The sequence below is a fragment of the Panthera pardus genome, unplaced genomic scaffold (genome assembly GCF_024362965.1).
Source record: "Panthera pardus isolate Hobbes unplaced genomic scaffold, ASM2436296v1 HiC_scaffold_13, whole genome shotgun sequence".
Lineage (NCBI taxonomy): Eukaryota > Metazoa > Chordata > Mammalia > Carnivora > Felidae > Panthera > Panthera pardus.
In genome coordinates, this window is record NW_026526688.1 from 145,123,451 (window position 1) to 145,146,093 (window position 22,643).

Consider the following 22,643-nt stretch of genomic DNA (forward strand, 5'->3'; position numbering starts at 1 on the left):
CCTTATCACCTTCAGGATATTCCCTTTACTATTAGTTATATGACAGCTTTTTATCAGGAATCAATGATAGTCTTATCAACTATTTTATCTGTATATAATGAGTTAATCATATGGTTTTTCATATTTAGTTTGTTAACGTGATTAAATACATCGTTCGATTTTCTAATGTGAAAGCAATGTTGCATTCCTCGAATAAAACCCTTTATTTCATGATGAATGATCCCTTTTCTATATTGTTGGATTTTGTTAGATTTTGATCATATCTTTTACATTGATGTTCATGAAAGATACCAGTCTATGGTTTTCCTTCTTTGTAATGTCTTTTGTAATGCCTGGTTTTTGATATCAGGGTAATGGTGGCCTCATATGAGTTCAGGAGTACTCCTTCCTTTTTAGCATTTTTTGTTTCCTCAAATATTTGGTAGAATTCACCAGCAAAGCCATCTGAACATGGAACTTTATTTGTGGAATGGATTTTAAGTATAAAATCAATTTTTTAATAGAATTCTTCACATTATCTACTTCTTGAATGGGCCTTGGTAGTATGTGTCTTTCAAGAAAGTAATTTATTTCATCAAACTTGTCACATGACTTGCCATAAAGTTGTTCAAAATATTCCCTTTTATCCTTTTAACAGCCTTAGAGTCTATAGTGATGTGACCTCTCATTCCTGATACTGGTAATTTGTATCTTTTTTTTTTTTTTTTTTTTTTGCCTTGATCAAACTAGTTTGTGTTTCATTTATTTTCCTCATCATTTCTGTTTTCTATTTTCTTTCTTGTCCTTCCTTTGTCTTTAACTTGCTCTTTTTTCTAGTACGTTAAGGTGGAAACTGAGATTATTGCTTTGGCACCTTTCGTCTTTTCTAAGATAGGTATATAGTGCTATATATTTCCCCCAACTACTATTTAGCAGCATAGCATAAATTTTGATATGCTGTGTCTTCGTAAAAAGTTAAAAAATGTTCTAACTTCCCTTCAATTTTCTTATCTGATGCATGTGTTACTTAGAAGTGTGTTATTTAGTTTCTAAATATTTGGGAACGTTCCAGATATTTTTCTGTTAGTGATTTTTAATTTAATTCCACTGTGGTCAAGGAAAACACTTTAGGCAACATGAATCCTTTATATTTGAGATTTGTTTTATGACCTAGAATATGCTATTTTTTTGGTAAATTGTCTACGTAAACTTGAAAAAAAGGTGTGTATTCTGTTGTTTGCTGGGATAGTGTTTTACAAATGTCAATTAGGTCAAATTGGATGATACTCTACTTCAAATCTCTATCCTCACTGATTTCCTGTCTATTTGTTCTTTCAATTATTGACAGAGAGGTATTAAAATGTATGATGATAATTTTGGATTTGTCTATTTTTCTTGTAATTCTATTAGTTTTTATTGAAGGTTTCTTTTTAGGTATATAAGTGATTAAGACATTTCGTTTTTTAAGTTTACTTATTTTCAGAGAGAGAAAAACAGAGAGAGAGAGAGAGAGAGAGAGAGAGAGAGACCATGAGCAGGGGATGGGCAGAGAGAGAGGGAGAGAGAGAATCCCAAGCAGGCTCCCCACTGTTGGCACAGAGCCCAACATGGGGCTTGATCCCAAGAACCATAAGATCACCACGTGAACTGAAATCAAGAGTCGGCCACTTAACCAACTGAGCCACCCAGGCACCCCAAGACTGTTATTTCCTTTTGACAAACAGATCCCTTTATTACTGGGGAATGACCTTCTTTATCCCTGGTAATATTCATTGCTCTGAAATATACTTTGCCTGATATTGACAAAATCACTCCAACTTTCTTTTAATTAGTGTTAGCATGGCATATCTTTTCCATTGTTTTGCTTGTAACTTCTCTGTGTCTTTATACTTGAAGTGTGTTTTTTGTATGCAGCATACAGTTGGCTCTTTTATCCAATCTGACAACCTCTGACATTTTATTGGGTTATTTACAACATTATGTCATTAAACTTATCATCTTGCTATGTGTTTTCATTGTTGTCTTTGCCCCTTTATTCTTCCTTCCTTTGGAATAATTGAATATTTTTAGTGATTCCATTTTATCTCCTTGTTTTATTAGCTATAACTATTGCATTTTTTAGTGGTTGCTTGTGGTTCTATAGTATATACCTTGAATTTATCTCAATCTACCCTCAAGTGATATATCACTTCCCATATAAGAATCTAACATTAATACCATTTCTTCTCTCCCAATGTTTGTGTTATTGTTGTAGATTTTACTTATATATGTTACAAATCACATATTCCATGGTTTTTGTTTTTGATTAAACATCAATTATATTCTAAGATGATTTGAATGATAAGAAAAATATCATCTATATTTACTCATGTAGCTACCATTTCCAGGGCTCTTTATTCCTTTGGATAGATACATATTTTCATCTGGTATCATTTCCTACTGTCTGAAGGACTTCCTTTAATATTTTTTGGTAGTATGTGTCTGCTGGTGATTGTTTTCAGCTCTTTCTGGGTTCTCCCCTCCCTAAATTTCTGAAAAAATACTTTGTTTTGCCTTTGTTTTAAAAGATATTGTTACTGAGGATAGAATTCATGATTGACAGGTTTTCTTTTAATACTTTAAAGACCAAGCTATTCCCTTGTCTTCTAGTTTACATTGTTTCCAGCAAGAAATTTGCTTCCTTCTTTGTGTTCCTCTCTATGTAATGTGATTTTTCTCTCTCTTGTTACCTTTGATACCTTTTCTATCACACTGGTTTTGAACAATTTGATTATGGTGTTCTTTGGTATAGTTTTCTTCCTATTGCATACGCTTAGACTTTGTTGAGCTTCTTAGATGTGTAGGTTTATAGTTGTCATCAAATTTGTGCATATGTATGTGTGTGTTTTATTCTGAAATCTGAGTCACTTATGAAAGGATAGTTAATTCTTATTCATGTAAAGCTCCATAAGAATCCCACTTCCCAGGGCACCGGTGTGGCTCAGTCAGCTAAGCATCTGACTCTTGGTTTCAGCTCAGGTCATAATCTCGCATCAGGATCTACGCTGACAGCACAGAAATTCCTTAGGATTCTCTCTCTCCCCCTCTCTCTCTCTGCCCCTCCCCCACTAGCACTGTCTCTGTCTCCCCCAAATAAATAAATAAACTTAAAAAAAAAAAAGAATCCTACTTCCCTCCCTCCTATAATTTAAAATCATCTGTAACATCTAGCTTCCATAATAACTGCAATAAAAAAAAAAGGAGGGGCGGTGTAGCACAATAGCTTTTAACCATCTCAGTCAAGAAATGGCTCACAAAAGTCACTCCCCCTCACAATCCAGCTGAAGGTAGTCACATGGCCCCAACGTAACTGCTCTGAAAAGCTGGGAAATGATGGGAGCGTGTAGATATTGGAGAACTTTTCCTGCCACAGAAAAGGCAACTCTGAAATAGAGAATAACAGAATTAAAATAATTTCAGAGGATGTGGGTTGGGAAGGGTTCTCTGAGGCAATGTGGCATTTAAGCTAAGACCTGACAGTTGGAAAGAAGTCAGCTCTGGTATGTGTGACAGATAATCAATATAGTTAAGAGGTCAGAGGCTAAAGCCATATTCCATTAATAAAATATTCCATGCAGAATTGTTCTGAACACTCAAACACAGAACTGGGCTTTCTTCTCCCTAGAGAAAGAGGGAAAATGTTATAACAAAGGTCAAGTCAAAATTTGGAAATCATTTAGAAATAAACAGAATAAAGGGTTCTACAACCATGAAGAAGTCTAGGGTGATGAAAATTTCCCACTCTGGTCAAGAACACGAAAAATACAATAATAAGTATTCTGCATACATACATTGCATAACCTCTTAAGAAAAGCAATTATGGCAAAGACTTTTTTTCTCCAAATGAGGAATTAAGATTTAGGAAATACATATATCTATATGCTAATTAATTAGGTCAATCTCCCCCTTTTGATGCCTACTAATTATTAGAAAAGTTGATCTTTGCTAAATCTACACACTAGACTTTAACTCTTCTTACTCATTCCCTCCAGATTCAATCCTTTATTCCAATATTTTATTCTAATATCTCTTTTTAATCCCCTTACATAAACCGGAAGATGTTGATATTCAAAGATGTCACATTCAATAGCTGAAAAATGATTTTAGAAAATGATGGATAAGATGGAATAAGTCTTCTCCTTCTACCTAATCATTTTGTTTTAGAAATAAATGAAAAGTGGACTTTAGAAAGCAAGAAAACACGAGATGAGCAAACATCTCCCTTGGTATGTGCCTTGAAATCTCCATTGTAGGACAGTGATGGCAGCTGAAAGGACAACATCATTGCTTCTGCCGGCATTGTTCTGCTACTTACTACCTCCCTGATCACATAAGTTACTCAGTTCTTTTACTATCCTTCACTACAAACCACAGATTGAAAGGCATAGCACCTACCGGTAAGAGTTGTTGTAAGCATTATACAAGTTACCATATATAAAGCACTTTATAATTTCTCTTTTCTTGCTTTAGTTAGAAAAAATTGCTTCCGAATTTTTAAAGATCACTATTATACCTTTTTTATAGGCTGATACATACTCTACAAATGACATAACTTTTAATATAATATCGCTTTAATAGATATAACTCAATAAAAGCTAAGAGCAAATAATACATGACTAGGAGAAAAAATACATAGAACGTGAATAGCAGACATCTTTCTGGCTTGACAAAATGACCACTTATTGATACTAATAGACTCTGATCACAGTCAGGATGGGAGTAGGGAAGCATTGCATGTGATTGTTTTTATTTCTCTGTGGTTTGAGGGTCAACTACAGGAAAAAACAGCCAGGCTGCGTGACTATGGACACACGGTTATATCCTGAAGACTTCCAATCCTGACCCAAGTTGCAGAGCTCCTGAACATAAACAGAGGTTTAGCTTGAAACAAACTTATTACCATCAAATAGGGAAGAATTCTATCCCATTTCTTTGGTTTTTATCTAAGTGAGAGGCATGGAAACTATTTGTACATTCCGATTCATCCCATGCAAACTTGTCCTGCAACATCAGAATTATAATTCTAATTCAGAATTTCTTTTACTCAAGATATTTCCCTAATTGTGAATAATAATCCCCAATTTCTAATCATGAGACAACTTGGAATCCAAATTATTAACCAAATGATATAAAATGCAAGGCATGATCAACTCGAATCACCTCATTTTTCTCATTTACTCATTGTTTCACTGGTTCTTTCTAACAATTTTATTAAGACCGGGACAGGAGACATTATCTCAACCTACTTCCACATAGCCAACCTACTGCCATGACACAAAGAGTTCCATTTCTTCTGTAAAACATGAAAGCTGATGCTCAGAGCTCACAGAACAAATCAGAAAGTAGTTTAACTATGCCTGCCCCTACCAGTTGACCTTCATGATAATCAAGTCTTTCCCAATCTGTTTTTGCTAGTTCTTTCACAGTAAATAATGTAATGTAATTAAAACAGTATAAACATGACAACAGAGTGTGAGAAGAAAACAGCTGTTATTTCTATAAAAACTAAATTGAATGTTCTGGAAAGGCTCTTGAGAACTAAAATGAATTAGTAAGGATTTAGATATGAACAGGACAATCATGAAGATTGGGAGATTTTTTTTAAACATTTAATTACTTATTTTAAGAGAGAGCTCATACATGCACATAGGTTGGGGGAGGCGATGGGCAGAGAGAGGGAGGGGGAATTCCAAGCAGGCTCCACTCTGTCAGCACGAAGCCTGATGTGGGGCTTGATCCCACAAACAGTGAGATCATGATCTGAGCCGAAATCAAGAGTCAAGGGCTTAACCAACTGAGCCACCCAGGCACCCTGGGAGCTATTTTAAAAAGCAGTAAGAATTTTCACTGAGATAGTTTCACCTCAAACTGAAAATCAGAGGCAATGATTCATAGGTATTATTAATACCAGAAGATGATTCAAAATTCCAATCAGTAAGTTCCAAAGATCTGTGGACCCACATCAAAAGACTGATGAATAACCGAGTATTTAAATGATTTATGTTATAAAACAATATTTAAGGTAAATATGCATTATTCTATAATTTTCTACTTTAACCAATTGTTTTCTATTCATCAACACACCATATGTCCCAGTATAACGTAGGTTAAGTAATATAGACGAGTCTTCTCATATGTAAAATAAAGAAAACAATTCCTACTCATAAGGCTGCTTTGAGGAGTAGATAAAATTATCTGTATCAAGGAATACTTGCCACATAGTATGATACATTACTCACTAGCTACCACCAATATGCTGGTGAGGGTAACACGATGGTTAAAAGTAATGGCACGAGGAACCAGTCTTCCTTCCATCCCAGCTCAATTACTTATCAACCCGGTGACCTTAAGGGAAGTTACTTAAGCTTTCTGTGCCTCAAATCTTAACACCAGTGAAATGTCCATAATAAGAGCTCCGACTACCCAGGATTAGTATCAGGATTCAATGAAGTAATAAATGTAAAGTTCCTGAGACATAATAAATAAATGTTTAATGTAATAAATTTTAGCCATTATTATTTTGCATATTATTGGCTTTTCGGCAACATAGAGAATTGTTCTTTCTTAGAGCATCAAGATATTTGTTATTACCACAGTCCCTTTGGTTCTGTGCTTCTCACTCTCTAGAAGGAACACAGGACGCAAGCAATTTTACTACAGACAGACCAACAGTGCCATCTAGTGGCAATTTTCTAATAAATTCGCCAACAGAGAAAGGTTGCCCAAAACAGGTAAAAATCTCTACAGATATGAATTTAATTTTTTTAATTTGTTTATTTTTGAGAGAGAGAGAGAGAGACAGATAAAGGTTGTGAGTGCAGGTTAAGGGCAGAAAGAGAGGGGGACAGAGAATTCCAAGCTGGCTCCGCTTTGATAGCAGAGTGGGGTTCGAACTCCTGAACCGTGGTATCATGACCTGAGCAGAAGTCGGATGCTCAACTGACTGAGACGCCCAGGCGCCCCTGCATTTAATTTTTAAAACAAACTAAATGTAATGTTTTAGATTTGTAAATTTGGAAATTTGTGATGTGTTTTTTAATAATTATTTGAATTCAGTACAACTACAGCCGGGAGAAATTTTTTAAAAACTACAAACCACAAGAAGAGTGCTTGGCAATTATGGTACAAAGAAGACTGGTTTTTTTTTTTGTTTTGTTTTATTTATTTTTTTTTTTAATATGAGCCAAACAATTGGGCTTAAACCCACTGCCAATTTTTTTTGTACAGATTTGCAATGCTAATAAATCCGTATGAGAATTAGAAACGTGAATTTTTGGTACAATTTAAATAGCACGAAAGTTATATACCAAGGAATTAAGTTATATTGTTGGATAAAGTATAATCAATACCATACAAGGATCTCATGCAATAGCACCATTCACTTTTTACTTTCTGCAAGTCAAAACTTATAGAAGAACTCAAAACTACTGTAATCTAAGGGCGCCTGGGTGGCTCAGTCAGTTAAGCATCTGACACCGGCTCAGGTCATGATCTCATGGTTCGTGGGTTCGAGCCCCGCGACAGGTTCTATGCTGACAGCTCAGAGCCTGGAGCCTGCTTTAGATTCTGTGTCTCCCTCTTTCTCTGCTCCTCCCCCACTCACACTCTGTCTCTCTCTCTCAAAAACAAATAAACATTAAAAAAATTAAAAAAAAAAAACCCTTCTGTAATCTATACTATATGGCAGTCCTCACTTCACTCAGTTGAAATACACATGAATTTCAGAGCCACAATTTACTTAAATAGCACCAATCGTCCAATAGCACAGTTCAAAGTTCAGTTATCATGGTAAATTAACTGTGAGTAATTATGTAAGAACTGCTGGCCCTCTGGTTCACAAATCACCGTGTAAATAAAGATGAGCATCATGTTCCCTGAGCAACACGTTTGACACTTCTTTAAAAGTCCGTTGATGATTGATCACTGCACATTTGTTATTCAGGTCAAACATCAACAGCAAATCATACTTCCTCCTGGTCTCCCGGTGGTCAACTCACAAGACATTTCACAAAAGTAGATAATCAACAGAGGGAATTAACCTGTAAAGGTGACAGGGCAGCAAAAAAAAAAAAAAAAAAAAATGTGGTGACACTGGAAGTGAAATGAGATGTGAACAGAAGGTCTGAAAGTGGCAACAGCAAAGCAAAAATAACAGAAACCTGTGCCCCCAGGAAGGGAAGAGTTATGATTAAGTGCTCCGGTAGGACACTGATTGAATGGAAATGGGTTGTGCACGAATGAGGTGACCCTGGAATGTTGTCTCTGGGCCCTTCGGAGCAATGTGGATATGCAGTCACAGAAGTTCTAATGAAGGTGGACTGTCTCCGTACATGAAGAAGGTTCTTATGACAAAACGATGACAACATCCCAGAGGAAGTGGCACCAGCATAAACCATCCCATAAAAGAAACTCTCAGAGAGATTTCAGAACCGTGAAAAAACTACGAACCATAAGAAGACTGCTTGGCAAATGATTACAAAGGACGAAATGGAAACTGATCCAAACTTAGAGAGGAACATGCAGTTGAATTCACCAAGGCCCAGGAAAGACGCTTGCTCCATATTGTAAGTTACATGATGAGAAGGCAAGCTCCCGTGCAAGCTCCTCTGAACAAGTTTTTTGCAAAGAAATAACACTTTAATTCTCGATGTTTCTAATGTTTTAAATTATAGTGTGCTGAACAAATACTAGCTTCCCTCTTTTTTTGTGTTCCATTTCCCTATATGTTTATGAACCACAGAGAGAGAGTTTTTAATGTTTTGGGAGAACATTTTAAAGGTCAGAGAACGAGGGGCGCCTGGGTGGCTCAGTCAGTTAAGTGTCCAACTTCGGCTGAGGTCATGATCTCACGGTTTATGAGTTTGAGCCCCACATCCAGTTCTGTGCTGACAGCTCATCCTGGAGCCTGCTTCGGATTCTGTGTCTCCCTCTCTCTCTGCCCTTCCTCCCACTCACGCTCTGCCTCTCTGTGTCTCTCAAAAATGAATAAACATTAAAAAAATTTTGTTTAAGGGGCGCCTGGGTGGCTCAGTCGGTTAAGCGTCCGACTTCATCTCAGGTCATGACCTCACAGTTCGTGAGTTCGAGCCCCGCGTCGGGCTCTATGCTGACAGTTCAAAGCCTGGAGCCTGCTTCAGATTCTGTGTCTCCCTCCTTCACTACCCCTCCCCCACTCTCTCTCTCTCTCTTTCAAAAATAAGTAAACATTAAAAAATATTTTTTTAATTTTTGTTTAAAAAAATAAAAAAATAAAGCTCAGAGAATGACTGTTGTTTTTCCCATTGGGTTTTTAAGGTTGCTTTGCCTGGTTTCAGCGTGCACAGTCATTGTCACGGTCTTGGGGCTATTGTACAAAGTAAGGACTACGTGTAATTTTTGCCTACATTTTTCCCTTACAAGTTTCAGTCATTGCAAGCAGAAGTCATCCAGGCTTTGCCAACAATTACCTGCTAGTGTGAGAGCTAGTCCCTTCGTGAACGTATTTCCTAAACTACTTGCAGTGTCGTGATAGAATGTTGAAAGACGCCCTTTTTCCTCACCAAAGCAGACATATACAAGAGCCTTAGGTACCTGGTAGTGGTAACTGAACCAATATACCACTGACTCGTGGGTCCATATTCAATTGATCAGTTATATCCAAAAGTTCTTCCTGAGAAACATCCTTTGGTTTTAGAATGATCTCACTACGGATCCCTGGAAGAACAACAAACACAGAGAGAGTCATTTGACCAGCAAAGATGTGGTTTTTCAACAATGGTGTCTTACACGGTGCGTAAAAGGTTTCCTCTGCGCCTTGCCTCATTGGAAGGAAAGGACCTTCTACAAAGATGATGTTCAAACCACCACTAAAAGGGATGTCTCAAAGAGTACAGATGTTTTCTCATGATTCACATGCAATTTTTGGCCCAGTATCGTATTGCATTTATTTGTGATAAGCTACTGTTAGGGGATGTGAATCTAGTAAATATGTTAATACTCCTCACCACCATTATTAGGCCAAGTTCAGCAGAGCGAACTGGCCAGGTTTATTATCTGATTAAAGCAAGTATAATAAAAATAGGCCTTTTTTAAAAAAAAATTGAAATACAGCTGACACACAATGTTACACCAGTCTCGGGTATACAACATGGTGATTCGACAAGTATGTTCATTTAGCTAGCTAGGCTAATCACAAGTGTAGCTACAACGGTCACCATACAATGCTATTACAATATCACTGACTACATTCCCTATGCTATACCTAAAAATGGGCCCTTTAATGTTTATTTCATTTTGAGAGAGCACCAGTGGGGAGGGGCAGACAGAGGGGGACAGAGGATCTGGAGTGGGCTCTGTGCTGACAGGCTGACGGCACAGAGCCCGATGTGGGCCTCGAATTCACAAACTGCGAGATCATGACCTGAGCCAAAGTCAGACACTCAACCGACCGAGCCACCAAGGCACCCCTAAACATGGGCTCTTTAAATGTGCAGTGTTCCTCTGACATATCAGCATAGGATCTGAAATCACATCAAATTAATTCAGTAAGAAAGCTGGAGAAAAACATTAAGAAATGAATATAAACTTGGGTAACTCATCTCTAATAGTAATGGTAATAATGATAAATGTTATTCAAATGGCACTTATTTGGCAATTCTCATGGATAATTACTGCACTTTGAAGGAACACAAGAAGACACGACTTAGTAACAACAACTAAAACGCATCCCCACCTACGGCGGACGCAGCTCTGATCTTCTTCCTGACGTACGTGTGGCTTGCTGGGTTATCACCCACTAAAATGATACTGAGGTGAGGTCTTCTGTTCCCAAGGGAAATCCATGATTCCACACCTCTCTGTATTTCTTTCTGGATTTGTTTGGCCATTTCAGTTCCTGAGATAATGATGGCATCATGTCTGTGGAAAACAAAGAATAAATATAGCACTAAAAAGACAGTAAGGAACATTCAACCGCATAATCTTAAGTTACAAGAGTGAACAACACATCTGTGATTCTCCAAGTGAGCAACCTTAAATCGACCCCCAGAAAAGCAGAAAGAAATACATATATTGAAAAGGCTTTCTTGCTCTCCGTGATCTCAAACTTCAAAGTGGTGAATTAATGTTGCTCTTACTGTGTGTTTGTTTTTTTAAGGTACCTGATAAAGTGTAAGATGGTTCTTTCTTCCTGCTCCCCCTGTCCTTTCACTATTGAAAGGCCTGGCGGAAGCAGATTGGTATGTAGCACATGATTATTACACAAAACCCCAAATGCAGGTCAATGAATATCGTGAAGAATGGAAAAGGAGGCGGGGGAAGAAGCAGAAGAGAAAAAAGAGAAAAGGAAACCTTACAGCACCTGAATTCTTTCTAGTACCTGTACACTTTTTATTTTCTAACGAGAGCAGGCAACATGAATATCAACCAACACACACAAAAAAATGCAAATTTGCTGCCCCTTTCAAATAAGTCAACTGTCCTTTATAAGAGGACATATATATACAGGGGGAGGGGGGCAGGGGGACAATGAACTAGATCAAGAATACTCCTTTTCAATCGGGCACCAGTGGTCCAAAGCGTCTATCCAAGTTTGCACCATTTTGACGTGAACATTGTTCTATTAAGAAGTGATGCTGCAATGTGGTCTATGGATACATACACCAAAGTTGCCTGGGAAGCTTGCACAGGTTGCAGATTCCCCAACCCATGATTGAGAACACCCTGGAAATCTGCATGTCTGACAAGTTCCCACAGGTATTCATGTGCACGACCATGTTCGAAAACTACCTGCTCAATTCAATACAAAAGTATATTTTAAAAATAATCATTACCATAGGTAAACAATTAATTGAGCAAGTAAACAGACTAGAGAATACAATTACAACCAGACTTTATAGCTGTAAGTAAACTCAACTTTTGATTCTGACTTGTCTACGTTTCACCAAAAACTTGATAGCTTTCAAGACAAGGAAAATCATGGCAAATTTATTGATCAGTCTTGCTCCACTGTCCTAATTTTATAATAGCTGTATTGAAGTATAACTGACAGGGACGTCTGGGTGGCTCAGTCAGTTAGGCATATGACTCTTGGTTACGCTCACGTCATGATCTCATGGTTCATGGGTTCGAGCCCTGCATTGGCTCTGCACGAGCAGAGTGGAGGCTACTTGGGATTCTCTCTCTCTCTCTCTCTGCCCTTTCCCTGCTCTCTCTCCCTCTCAAAATGAATAAATATATTTTAAAAATAATAAAGAAGTATAACTGACATAAAATATATTGTACATATTTAAAGTGTGCAATTTGATGTTGTAATATATGTATATACCTAGGAAACTATCACCATGATCAAGCAAATGAAACCCCTGTAAGAATTCTGGTACTCTTTTTTAAATCTCACCATTCCCCTTGTCCTGGCCATGTCCCTCCTCAATCAACAGGCAACCACTGGTCTGCTTCTTGTCACTATATCTTAGTTTGTATCATCACAAATTTTGTACAAATGGAATCATGCACAACATACTCTTTTTTACCCAGCTACTCTCACTCAGCATAATTAAGATTCATTCATGTTGTTGCATGTATCCATAGTTCATTTCTTTTTATTGTTGAGTAGTTTTCCATTGTATGGATATACCAAAATTTGTTTATCCATCCAATTATTGATGGATATTTGGGTTGTTTCCAGCTTTTACTCATGGCAAACAAAGCTGTTATAGACATTCATGTATAAGTCATTGTATGCACAATGAGCAAATACCTAGGAGTAGAATGGCTGGGTCATACAGCAGGTATATCCAAGTCCTTTATCAGAAAAGTGATTTGAAATATTTTCTCCTACTTTGTGCTTTGCCTTTTCATTCTCTTAACTGTGTCTTTGGAAGATCAGCTCTCAATTTTGATGTATTTCCATCAATTTTCCTTTTCCTTTTATGGTGAGGCATATAAGAAATCTTTGCCTAACTTAAGGTCACAAAGGTTTTCTTCAACGTTTCCTTCTAGTTTTATGTGTTCAGGTTATACATTTAGTTCTGTGATTTAGTTTTACTCTTAGTTTGATGGAACTTTATTTATATCAGGATATTGTCAAAGTTTTTTTAATGTGTGTGTATAGAGATAATCATATGACCACATGATTTTTTTTTTTTTTTTGGTTTTAGTCTGTTAATATGATGAATTATATTGATTGATTTTCAAATGTTAAGCCAATCTTGCATTCCTGGGATAAGCCTCACTTGGTCACGATGTGCTTATCCTTTCCAGATATTCAGGATTTTATCTAAAATTTTGTTAAATTTTTTGCTTCTATGTGCATGACAGGTATTTATTTATAGTTTTCTTTTCTTGTAACGTCTTTGTATGATTTTGGTATCAGGGTGATGCTGCCTTTATAGAATGAGTTAGGATATATCTCATCCTCTTCAAATTTCCAGAAGAGTTTCTGCAGAATTGGTATTATTTCTTCCTTAAATGTTTGGTAAATTTCACCCATGAAGCCATCTGGTCCTGGGGCTTTTATTCTGTTAAAGTTTAAGATCAAGTTTAAATGAAGTTAAGATAACATACTTACTTCTGAGTTTAAATGTTATCTTTCAAGATTAGGTAACAAACTTTTTTCACTATTTACTATGAACTTCTAGTGCTCATTTTTTATTAATTCATTTAAGTGATCTTTTAATTCTAAGAGAACAAGGAACTCTTCTATTATAAAATACTAAAGGCTGCAGTAATCCCAGAATGACTCATTTCTAAGAGTCATAAAAATAATAAGTCAATAAATAAATCAATAAATACTTTCCATAAATTAAACTGTGCCAACATATTCACTTAGGGTAAAATACCTAAGCTTATCTGCTGATACACTAGAATTCACTCTTGTAACAAAGAACATGCATTTGTATTTTAAATTACAAAATCACCTGAGCCCTATGTTACATTTTATAGTATATGAATAGAAACTGCTGCTGCTGACATGTTTTATTAGTTGATTCTCTGTTACAACGATTTGTTCATAGGTTACCATGAAACTGGCAGTCACTGAACATAATCCACGATAATTATGGCTTAGATATTACAAAGCTGTGTGACTCTGAGAGTGTCAGAGTTGACCGTGGCATAAATGGACTCATGACTTCCAAAGACAGACAATCTATATACAGATTAAACTTGACTGCACCATGTTGGGGTCTGAGAGAAGGCAGGGCTTACTTTACAGCACAGATGTGCTAAGTGAGTTTGCTAACTATAGCTGACATGTTATAGCCTGGTCTAGTTGATATTTATGGGTAAATACTCAGAAGACTGCCACCCAATTATAAAAGGAACTTTGAGGATTTTTCGGTAGCAGCTGGCTCCGCCTATTGGTTCCCTCAATCCCTGCAGAGCCTGGGCAAGCCTGGATTTGTGGGAGATATGATATAAGGATAAATGAGGCAACCTGGAATTAGTGGAGACTCAAAGGAAGGATGCCCCTATCAGCCTATATGCTGGAAGAACTGGTAAACACACACATTATCTAGCTCAGTGCAAAAACAAATGAGACTTTTCAGCACGCATACTGTTGAAACATGTTAAATATCAATAATAGTGTGAATTTCAGCCATAGAAGCCCACGGCTCCTAAGAGTTTCCCTGGCTCAAGTCAATCTCTGCCATCCATCATCTGCACCTCAGCCAGAGTGATTTTCCAAATCTAATCATGCCACTTCCTTGGTTAAAACGCCTCACTTACAAGCCCAATGTTTATTGACTTAATAAATACACACTGAAAACCTTATATCTGCCAGGCACTATTCTAGACACTGGAAATATAAATAACAGTGTACAAAACAAACTGCCCACTTTTATGGGAACTACAATCCAGTTGAAGAAGACATAATAAGCAAGTTTTTTTAAAAGGCGAATATTTATATCATGTGTGAAAAACAGAGGGAAAGGGCATATCTGGGGGCCAGAGCTGTCATATTATACAGATGGGTTAAGGTGTCTCTTAATTCTGATTAATCAGGTGATATTTCATCATAAATGAAGGAAATGGGTGGCTGAGTCAGTTAAGTGACCAACTCTTGGTTCCAGCTCAGGTCATGATCTCACAGTTTGTCAGTTCGAGCCCCACATCTGGCTCTGCACTGACAGTGTGAAGCCTGCTTGGGATACTCTCTCTCTCCCTCTCTCTCTCTGCTCCTCCTGCTCTCTTTTTCTCTCAAAATAAATAAACTTAAATTAAAAAAAAATGAAGGTGAGCCAGAAGTGGCCGTAGCAGGGATAGAAACCGCAGCGGGGGCAATCACCGCGCCTGCTGTCAACCCGGGTATAAAGCATCACCAGGAGCCCACCCAATGAGGATGCCTCCTCCATTCACAGGGGGCTTTAGGGAGCCCTGAGGGGCAAAGCGGCAGGGACGCCTCTCTTCAGATGCTGCCAGAGGGCATGGGAATGGAGCTCAGAGGCTGCGAGGAGTGCCTGCTGGAGGAGAGCAGATTTTTCTTTTAAGTACTCTGTACACCCATTGTGGGGCCTGAACCCACAACCCTGAGATCAAGAATCACATGCTCGGGGGTAGGAGTTAAGATGGTGGAGAAGTAGGGGGACCAGGATTTCCCTTGTCCCTCAAACACAGCTGTATTGAGGTTAGAACACTGGGAACACCCTGGAAATCAATCTGCGGAGTGGCAGAAGGATCTCCACAGGTGGAGGGAGACAGCTTGGCAGAACAGAAGTGCATGTACCTGAAATGGGTGAGATAAAATAGCACAGGCACGGAGGAGGGGAACCCCTTCTGCGGAGAGGCAAAAGGGAGAGCAAGAGAAGCTGTGGACTGCGGTCTAGTGTCAGGACAAGAGGAAACCCTCTCCGGACCTGGCACTGGGGAACGAGAAATACAGTGCATTTCTCCTTTGCAAACTTGTGACAAATGCTGACTTTCTAGGAGTGAAGCCGCTGCCGTGTGTGAACGCCTGGGGAGCAGGGAGCTGGCCCCAGGGTGCGGTAGCGATCTCAGGGGCACACTGGGAGAGGGCAGTCCCCTCCCTTGAGTACTGTGGGAAGAGGGTTTATTGCCCCCCACCCCCCACCCCCAAGGACAAAAGACCCTGCAGGAGCCAGCCAGAGATGGAGTGGCGCTACCCCAGGATCGGTCCACGCAGAGCGGGATCCAAGACTTCAGGTTTTGAATCCCGGCCGAGCACCTAGGCGGCGGGGGAGACTGGAGCAGGACAGGCTGACCGCCCAGGCTACTCTGTGAGGGCTGCCTGGGCAGCGTGCTTTGAGACACCCATCTGGGGAGGAGAGATTGGGGTGTCCCCATCTATCGCCACCCCGCCAACACAGTGGGGCTTCAGGGAACAGGACAGCGGCCCCCAGTGGAAGCGGGATGTGCTTACACCAAACCCCACCCCTCCGAGCCTGGCAACTGCTTATCTACCAGACTGAGACTGACACTGAGTAACCCAGATGGCCTCTCTGCCCGCCCCCCCCCCCCCCCCCCCCCACCAGCACAGTCACGGGTCCCGGCAGGTACCCGGCACCAAGAGACAACTGTTTTGTGTTTTTGCCTGTTAGTCTCTCTTTTCTTTTTCTCTATCTCGTTTCTTTCCTTCTCTTCTTTTTTCACTTCTTTTTCTACCTTTTTTCTTTTTTTCCCTTTGGAATCAGGCTCATAGTCCCTGATTTGATTTTTGGTCAATTCTTATTATATATATATTTTTTTCGCTCTTTATCTGTTTTATTTTGTTTGTTTAATCAGGCATTTTTACTCTATTCTTTTTACACCTTTTCTGTATCTCCTTCTTTATTTTCCTTTCACTCTCTCTGGATTAAGCCTTATAGTTTCTTTGATTCTTTGCTTGGTGTCTTTTTCTTTTTTCACCCCTTTCATTTTTCTCTTTGTATTGGATCGGGTCTCCTGCCCTTTCCTTTTTTCCAGGTTATTTCAACGAACACATCAAAGCACACCTGATTGAAGCTCCAAACATTCCACCACTATGAGCAAAGAGAAGCTTTGCAGAGGACTGATCAGTGGGATAGAGCAGCCAAATACGCAACAACAGAGAGGATGTGACACATTCCAAAAACACCTCCTGAAGGGCCAGGCCCTGGACAGTGTGTGACCCATTTTTAATATAGTAGTGTTCACATGTACAGGATACATAACCAGCTATTAAAACATGTAAAAGACAAAAACCTACCCAAAATGATGAAACGGAAGAATTCTCCTCAAAAGAAATTCCAGAAAGAAATGACAGCCAGAGAATTGCTCAATATAAACAATATATATATAAACAATATATAAACAATATATCTGAACAAGAATTTAGGATAACAGTCATAAGACTAATAGCTGGGCTTAAAAAAAGCATAGAAGACAGCAGAGAATCTATTGCTGCAGAGATCAGAGACCTAAGAAATAGTCACAATGAATTGTTTAAAAATGCTATAAATGGTATGCAAAATAAACTAAATACAGTGACAGCGAGGATGGGAGAAGCAGAGGAGAGAAAAGGCAAAGAAGTCAAACGTTCACTCTTCGCAGATGACATGATACTCTATATGGAAAATCCGAAAGACTCCACCCAAAAATTTCCAGAACTGACATAGGAATTCAGCCAAGTTGTAGGATATAAAATCAATGTACAGAAATTGATTGCATTTCTGTACAACAATAATGAAGCAACAGAAAGAGATATCAAGGAATCGATCCCATTTACAATTGCGCCAAGAACCATAAAATACCCAGGAATAAACCTAACCAAAGAGGTAAAAGAAATATATGCTGAAAACTATAGAAAGCATATGAAAGAAACTGAAGAAGACACAAAGAAATGGAAAAACATTCCATGCTCTTGGACAGGAAGAACAAATATTGTTAAACTGTCAATACTACCCAAAGCAGTCTACACATTCAATGCAATCCCAATGAAAACAGCACCAGCATTTTTCACAGAGCTAGAACAAACAATCCTAAAATTTACATGGAACCACAAAAGACTCCAAATAGCCAAAGTAATGGTAAAAAGAAAACCAATCCGGAAGTATCACAATCCCAGACGTTAGCCTGTACTACAAAGCTGTAATCATCAAGACAGTATGGTATTGGCACAAAAACAGACACACAGACCAATGAAATAGAATAGAGGACTCAGAAATAGACCCACAAATATATGGCCAACTAATGTTTGACAAAGCAGGGAAGAGTATCCAGTGGGAAAAAGACAGTCTCTTTAGCAAATGGTGCTGGGAGAACTGGACACCAACATGCAGAAGAATGAAACTGGACCACTTCCTTACACTACACACAAAAATAAATTCAAAATGGCTAAAAGACCTAAATGTGAGACAGGAAACCATCAAAATCCTACAGGAGAAAATAGGCAGCAACCTCTTTGACCTCAGCCACAGCAACTTCTTATTTGACATGTCGCCAAAGGCAAGGGAAATAAAAGCAAAAATGAACTATTAGGACCTCATCAAGATAAAAAGCTTCTGCACAGCAAAGGAAACAATCAACAAAACTAAAAGACAACTGACAGAATGGGAGAAGATATTTGTAAGTGACATATCAAATAAAGGGTTAGTTTCCAAAATCTATAAAGAATTTACCAAACTGAACACTGAAAAACAAATAACCCAGTGAAGAAATGGGCAGAAGACATGAATAGACACTTTTCCAAAGAAAACATCCAGATGGCAAACAGACACATGAAAAGATGCTCAATATCACCCATCATCAGGGAAATAAAATTGAACCCACACTGAGATACCACCTCAAACACGCAGAGTAGCTAAAATTAACAACTCAGGAAACAATAGATACTGGCGAGGGTATAGAGAAAGGGGAACCCTCTTGCACTGTTGGTGGGAATGCAAACTGGTGCAGCCACTCTGGAAAACAGTATGGAGGTTCCTCAAAAAATTAAAAATAGAATTACCCTACGACCCAACAATAACACTACTAGGAATTTATCCAAAGGATATAGGAGTGCTAATTTGAAGGGGCACATGCACCCCAATATTTATAGCAGCACTGTCAACAATAGCCAAATTATGGAAAGAGCCCAAATGTCCATCAACTGATGAATGGGTAACGAAGATGTGGCTTATATATGCAATGGAATACTACTCAGCAATGAAAAAGAATGACATCTTGCCGTTTGCAACAACATGGATGGAATTGGAGGCTATTATGCTAAGCAAAATAAGTCAGTCAAAGAAAGACCGGTATCATATGAGTTCACTCAGATGTGGCATTAGAGAAACTTAACAGAAGACCATGGGGGAAGGGAAGGAAAAATAAGATACAAATAGAGAGGGAAGCAAACCATGAGAGACTCTTAAATACAGAGAACAAACTGAGGGTTGATGGGGGTGGGGAAAACGGATGATGGGCACTGAGGAGGGCACTTGTTGGAATGAGCACTGGATATTGTATGTAAGTGATGACTCACAGGAATCTACTCCTGAAGCCAAGACTACACAGTATGCTAATTTGACAATCAATCAATCAATCAATCAATAAGAAGGAAATGAGGGAATATGTCATGTGGCTATGTGTACAAAATACTTCTAGGCCAAGGGGAGTGCACAGCAAGTACAAGGGACTCTAGGCAGGAGCATGACTAGCATGTCTGATGAATAGCAAGGCCAATGGCTGCAGTGGAGACAAGTGGGCCAGGCCAGGACATAAAATCAGAGAAGTCACGGAACTTGAGATCACATAAGGTCCTGCAGACTTTTGAAGGGGTATTGGCTTTTACTGAGCTAGAAAGCCATTTGATGATTCTGAGGAGTGCTATGACCCAATTTTCATGATTCAATAGCTGGTTAAATGGGGAAAACAGACTCTGGAAGCAAGGGGCTTAGAGTCATGCAGCTATAGACCAAGGAAAAGTAAGAATTTCCAGCAAGAAGAGGCGGGGAGAGCACAGCTCTGCAGATACCTTCATTTCAGACTTCTAGTCTCCAAGAGTCTGAGGATCCATCCTGTTGCTTCAAACCATCTAGTCTTTGTTTACAGTGGCCTTAGTAAACAAATACATGCATAATCCTAATTTAAAATATTCAAATTTGTGGGAAGAATCTTTTGATGGAGCTGTTTTTCATCGAATAGATTTATATTTTGGAATGCAATGGCATAGAATTGAGAAGACCTGTATCTACTGTATCTAAACATGGCAAGATATTAGAAAAGTCATAAATAGAAACAACTTATTTGATGACATGTAACAAGTATTTGTCAAAGAAAGGTACTATGAAAGGAGACACTAAACAGCAACTGTGAAAATATTTAGGCTAAAATATCTTCACATTTCAATATGAAAAAATCTAGAATTGAGACCATGTTCCATTTAGCAGTTTGATCTGAGCTTGCCAGGTGCTTGGAAAGTACTTTCTTGAAAGCTAAAAATACTATTGTCTAAAGAAAAAATAATAAGGGAAAGTACTTTCTTGAAAACTAAAAATACTACTGTCTAAGGAAAAAAAATAATAAGGTTTGCAACTTAAACAAAAACTGCAGCAAATTTAATTTTAAAATTAAGTGTAAGATCTTTTTCGTCCAGAAAATGATCACTATCGACATATTAAAGATAAGGCTAGGAAACTGATTCAAGTATATGTACCAAGAATTCAGCATGTGTTAAAAGTTAGTAATCACATAATTAACATAAAAAATTAAACATATTATAAAATTAAGATCAAAATTTTCAATTGTCTAAATGCATAAGGGTATATAAATTACCACTTAAAATGTGAATTTTGAAGATACTTTTGAACAGGACTCTTTTATAGGTCCTAATATATTTACAAATCAATAAATATTCCAAATATGTCATTTTCACTACTTTAACATCTCTTTTTCCTCCTAAAAATGTGGTTTGGTCAAAAAATTATTTAGCCACATTGCCATTAATACACACCAAAAGGGCAATTTGACTTAGGTATTTTTCACAAGTTGCACCCTGTCATTACTTGCTCAGGCAACATTTCCTGAAAAGGTAACGTTGCAAGTGACCCCCAAAGAAGGCAGGACATAGAGCTCTCTGTTTCACCATTCTCCCCTCATTGCTGGGCTGGTACTAACATGTGACTTCATTAAAAAACAATTAAGTCATAGTGGGGGGCGTGGTGAGCAATAAGGGCAGGATAATGCTGTATAAATTACTTCCTCCAAGCCAGAAGTCAGTCCTGGTTCACCATTAATAGTGTAAAAGATTTCAAAATGGAGCAAGCGAGCCTAACTCAGTCTTTTCACAACTGGATGGAAAAGCCACAAGGGAGGAGGAATTTATGCAGGTCCTTATTGGAGGAACTATGAACTTTTTGTCAGTTAGAAGCCCTCTGCCTAGACTTAACTTCCTCCTCACCCAGACACCTGAATTGTTCCATTCTTTACTTTGGAAGAAGCCAATGGGGTTTAACAAGCATCAATCCCTTATTTGCATATTAACCCAACCAATCCAAATTAACCTAGTTTCAATCTGTTTTGTATCAAGGACCCAAATAAGAGCTGCACTTGTGACTTCTAGTTTTTGTAACTCTGTCCCCTCTTTGTCTTCCTCCAAACAGGAGTCAGATTTCTACCTGAATCTGGGTTTCCCAAACTGCAATTCTAATTGCCCAAATAAATGTCCATTTGCTTGCATTTCCAGTGACAGGAGCTAGAATATGGTAGCACAAGTCACTTAACGGCTCTGAAAGGAATGCAATTTCCTCATCTATATAATGGAAATGTTCTCTGTTTAACTTACAGAAAAGGATTTGGCTAAAAGTTGACTGGCTGATTTGCAAAAATTGCTTTTAAGTGACGGATGGTGCCAATACTCAAGTACCCGGCAGCAATAGGAGACCAAAAAGCCACCATTTAGTGTTGTTTCCAGGAGCCCGTTTACTCATCCATATTTTCCAGGAAGTAAACTGTAACCATCCTAATCTATGGTTACTAGAACTAAATGTAGTATTTAACTAAGGGAAAATAGTAAATAGAAGGAAAAAAAAAAAATCACTACTTTTCCTGGGTATCAAAATACTCCTTCACAAAATAGTAAAATAACAAATAAAGTCCACCCAAGATCGAGTGTATTTAATTTGTATACTTGGCATCTTGTGTCTGCATCTAGGTTTCGATCTCATTTTCGGCCACAGCTGTAATTAGAGCTGCAATGGACTGTTTTATGATATATAAAGATGAAAAGTCCAGTACAATCGTTAGCAGTTAAAATTTCTCTGGTCATACCATAGCTTAATCGCTGTGTATTTTAGGACTCCACCTGGAGATTTTGAGTTTGAATTAATAGAAATGAAACGCAAGGGAACCAGGCCAAAATTATATATGGAGTAAAACCAATCACTAAGTACTACGGAGCCTTTTGAAGTAAATAAAATGTTTTTAAGTGAATGAATACTTAGGAATGTTAAGTTTATGGTCTTTTACAATCATTTCACTTCCCATCCTAAATACTATACTTACACCTTAAAGTTATTTTATCAGAAATTACGCTTTGGTAAGTCAGTAAGAACATACCTAAGAGCAAGTTCTTTTCATCATGCATCATTCTGTTATTCAATTTTTCAACTCAACTCTTTCAGGACCCTAATGTGTAAATCAGAACATCAGTAGCTACCTAAACAACATCTATGCTTATTCGGAATCTTAGA

General features: G+C 38.2%; 1 protein-coding gene across 2 annotated transcripts in view; it reads right to left on the reverse strand.

The window, feature by feature from the left end:
* The window catches only part of MTHFD2L (methylenetetrahydrofolate dehydrogenase (NADP+ dependent) 2 like), a 146,471-nt gene that overhangs the window by 118,245 nt on the left and 5,583 nt on the right, over positions 1-22,643 (reverse strand). For both annotated transcript variants that reach the window (XM_019467561.2, XM_019467554.2), the window contains exons 2-3: positions 10,730-10,914; positions 9,589-9,711 (exon numbers count right to left, since the gene is read on the reverse strand). In XM_019467561.2, coding sequence (XP_019323106.2) covers positions 9,589-9,711; positions 10,730-10,914 — 308 coding nt within the window. The remainder of the gene's footprint in view (positions 1-9,588; positions 9,712-10,729; positions 10,915-22,643) is intronic.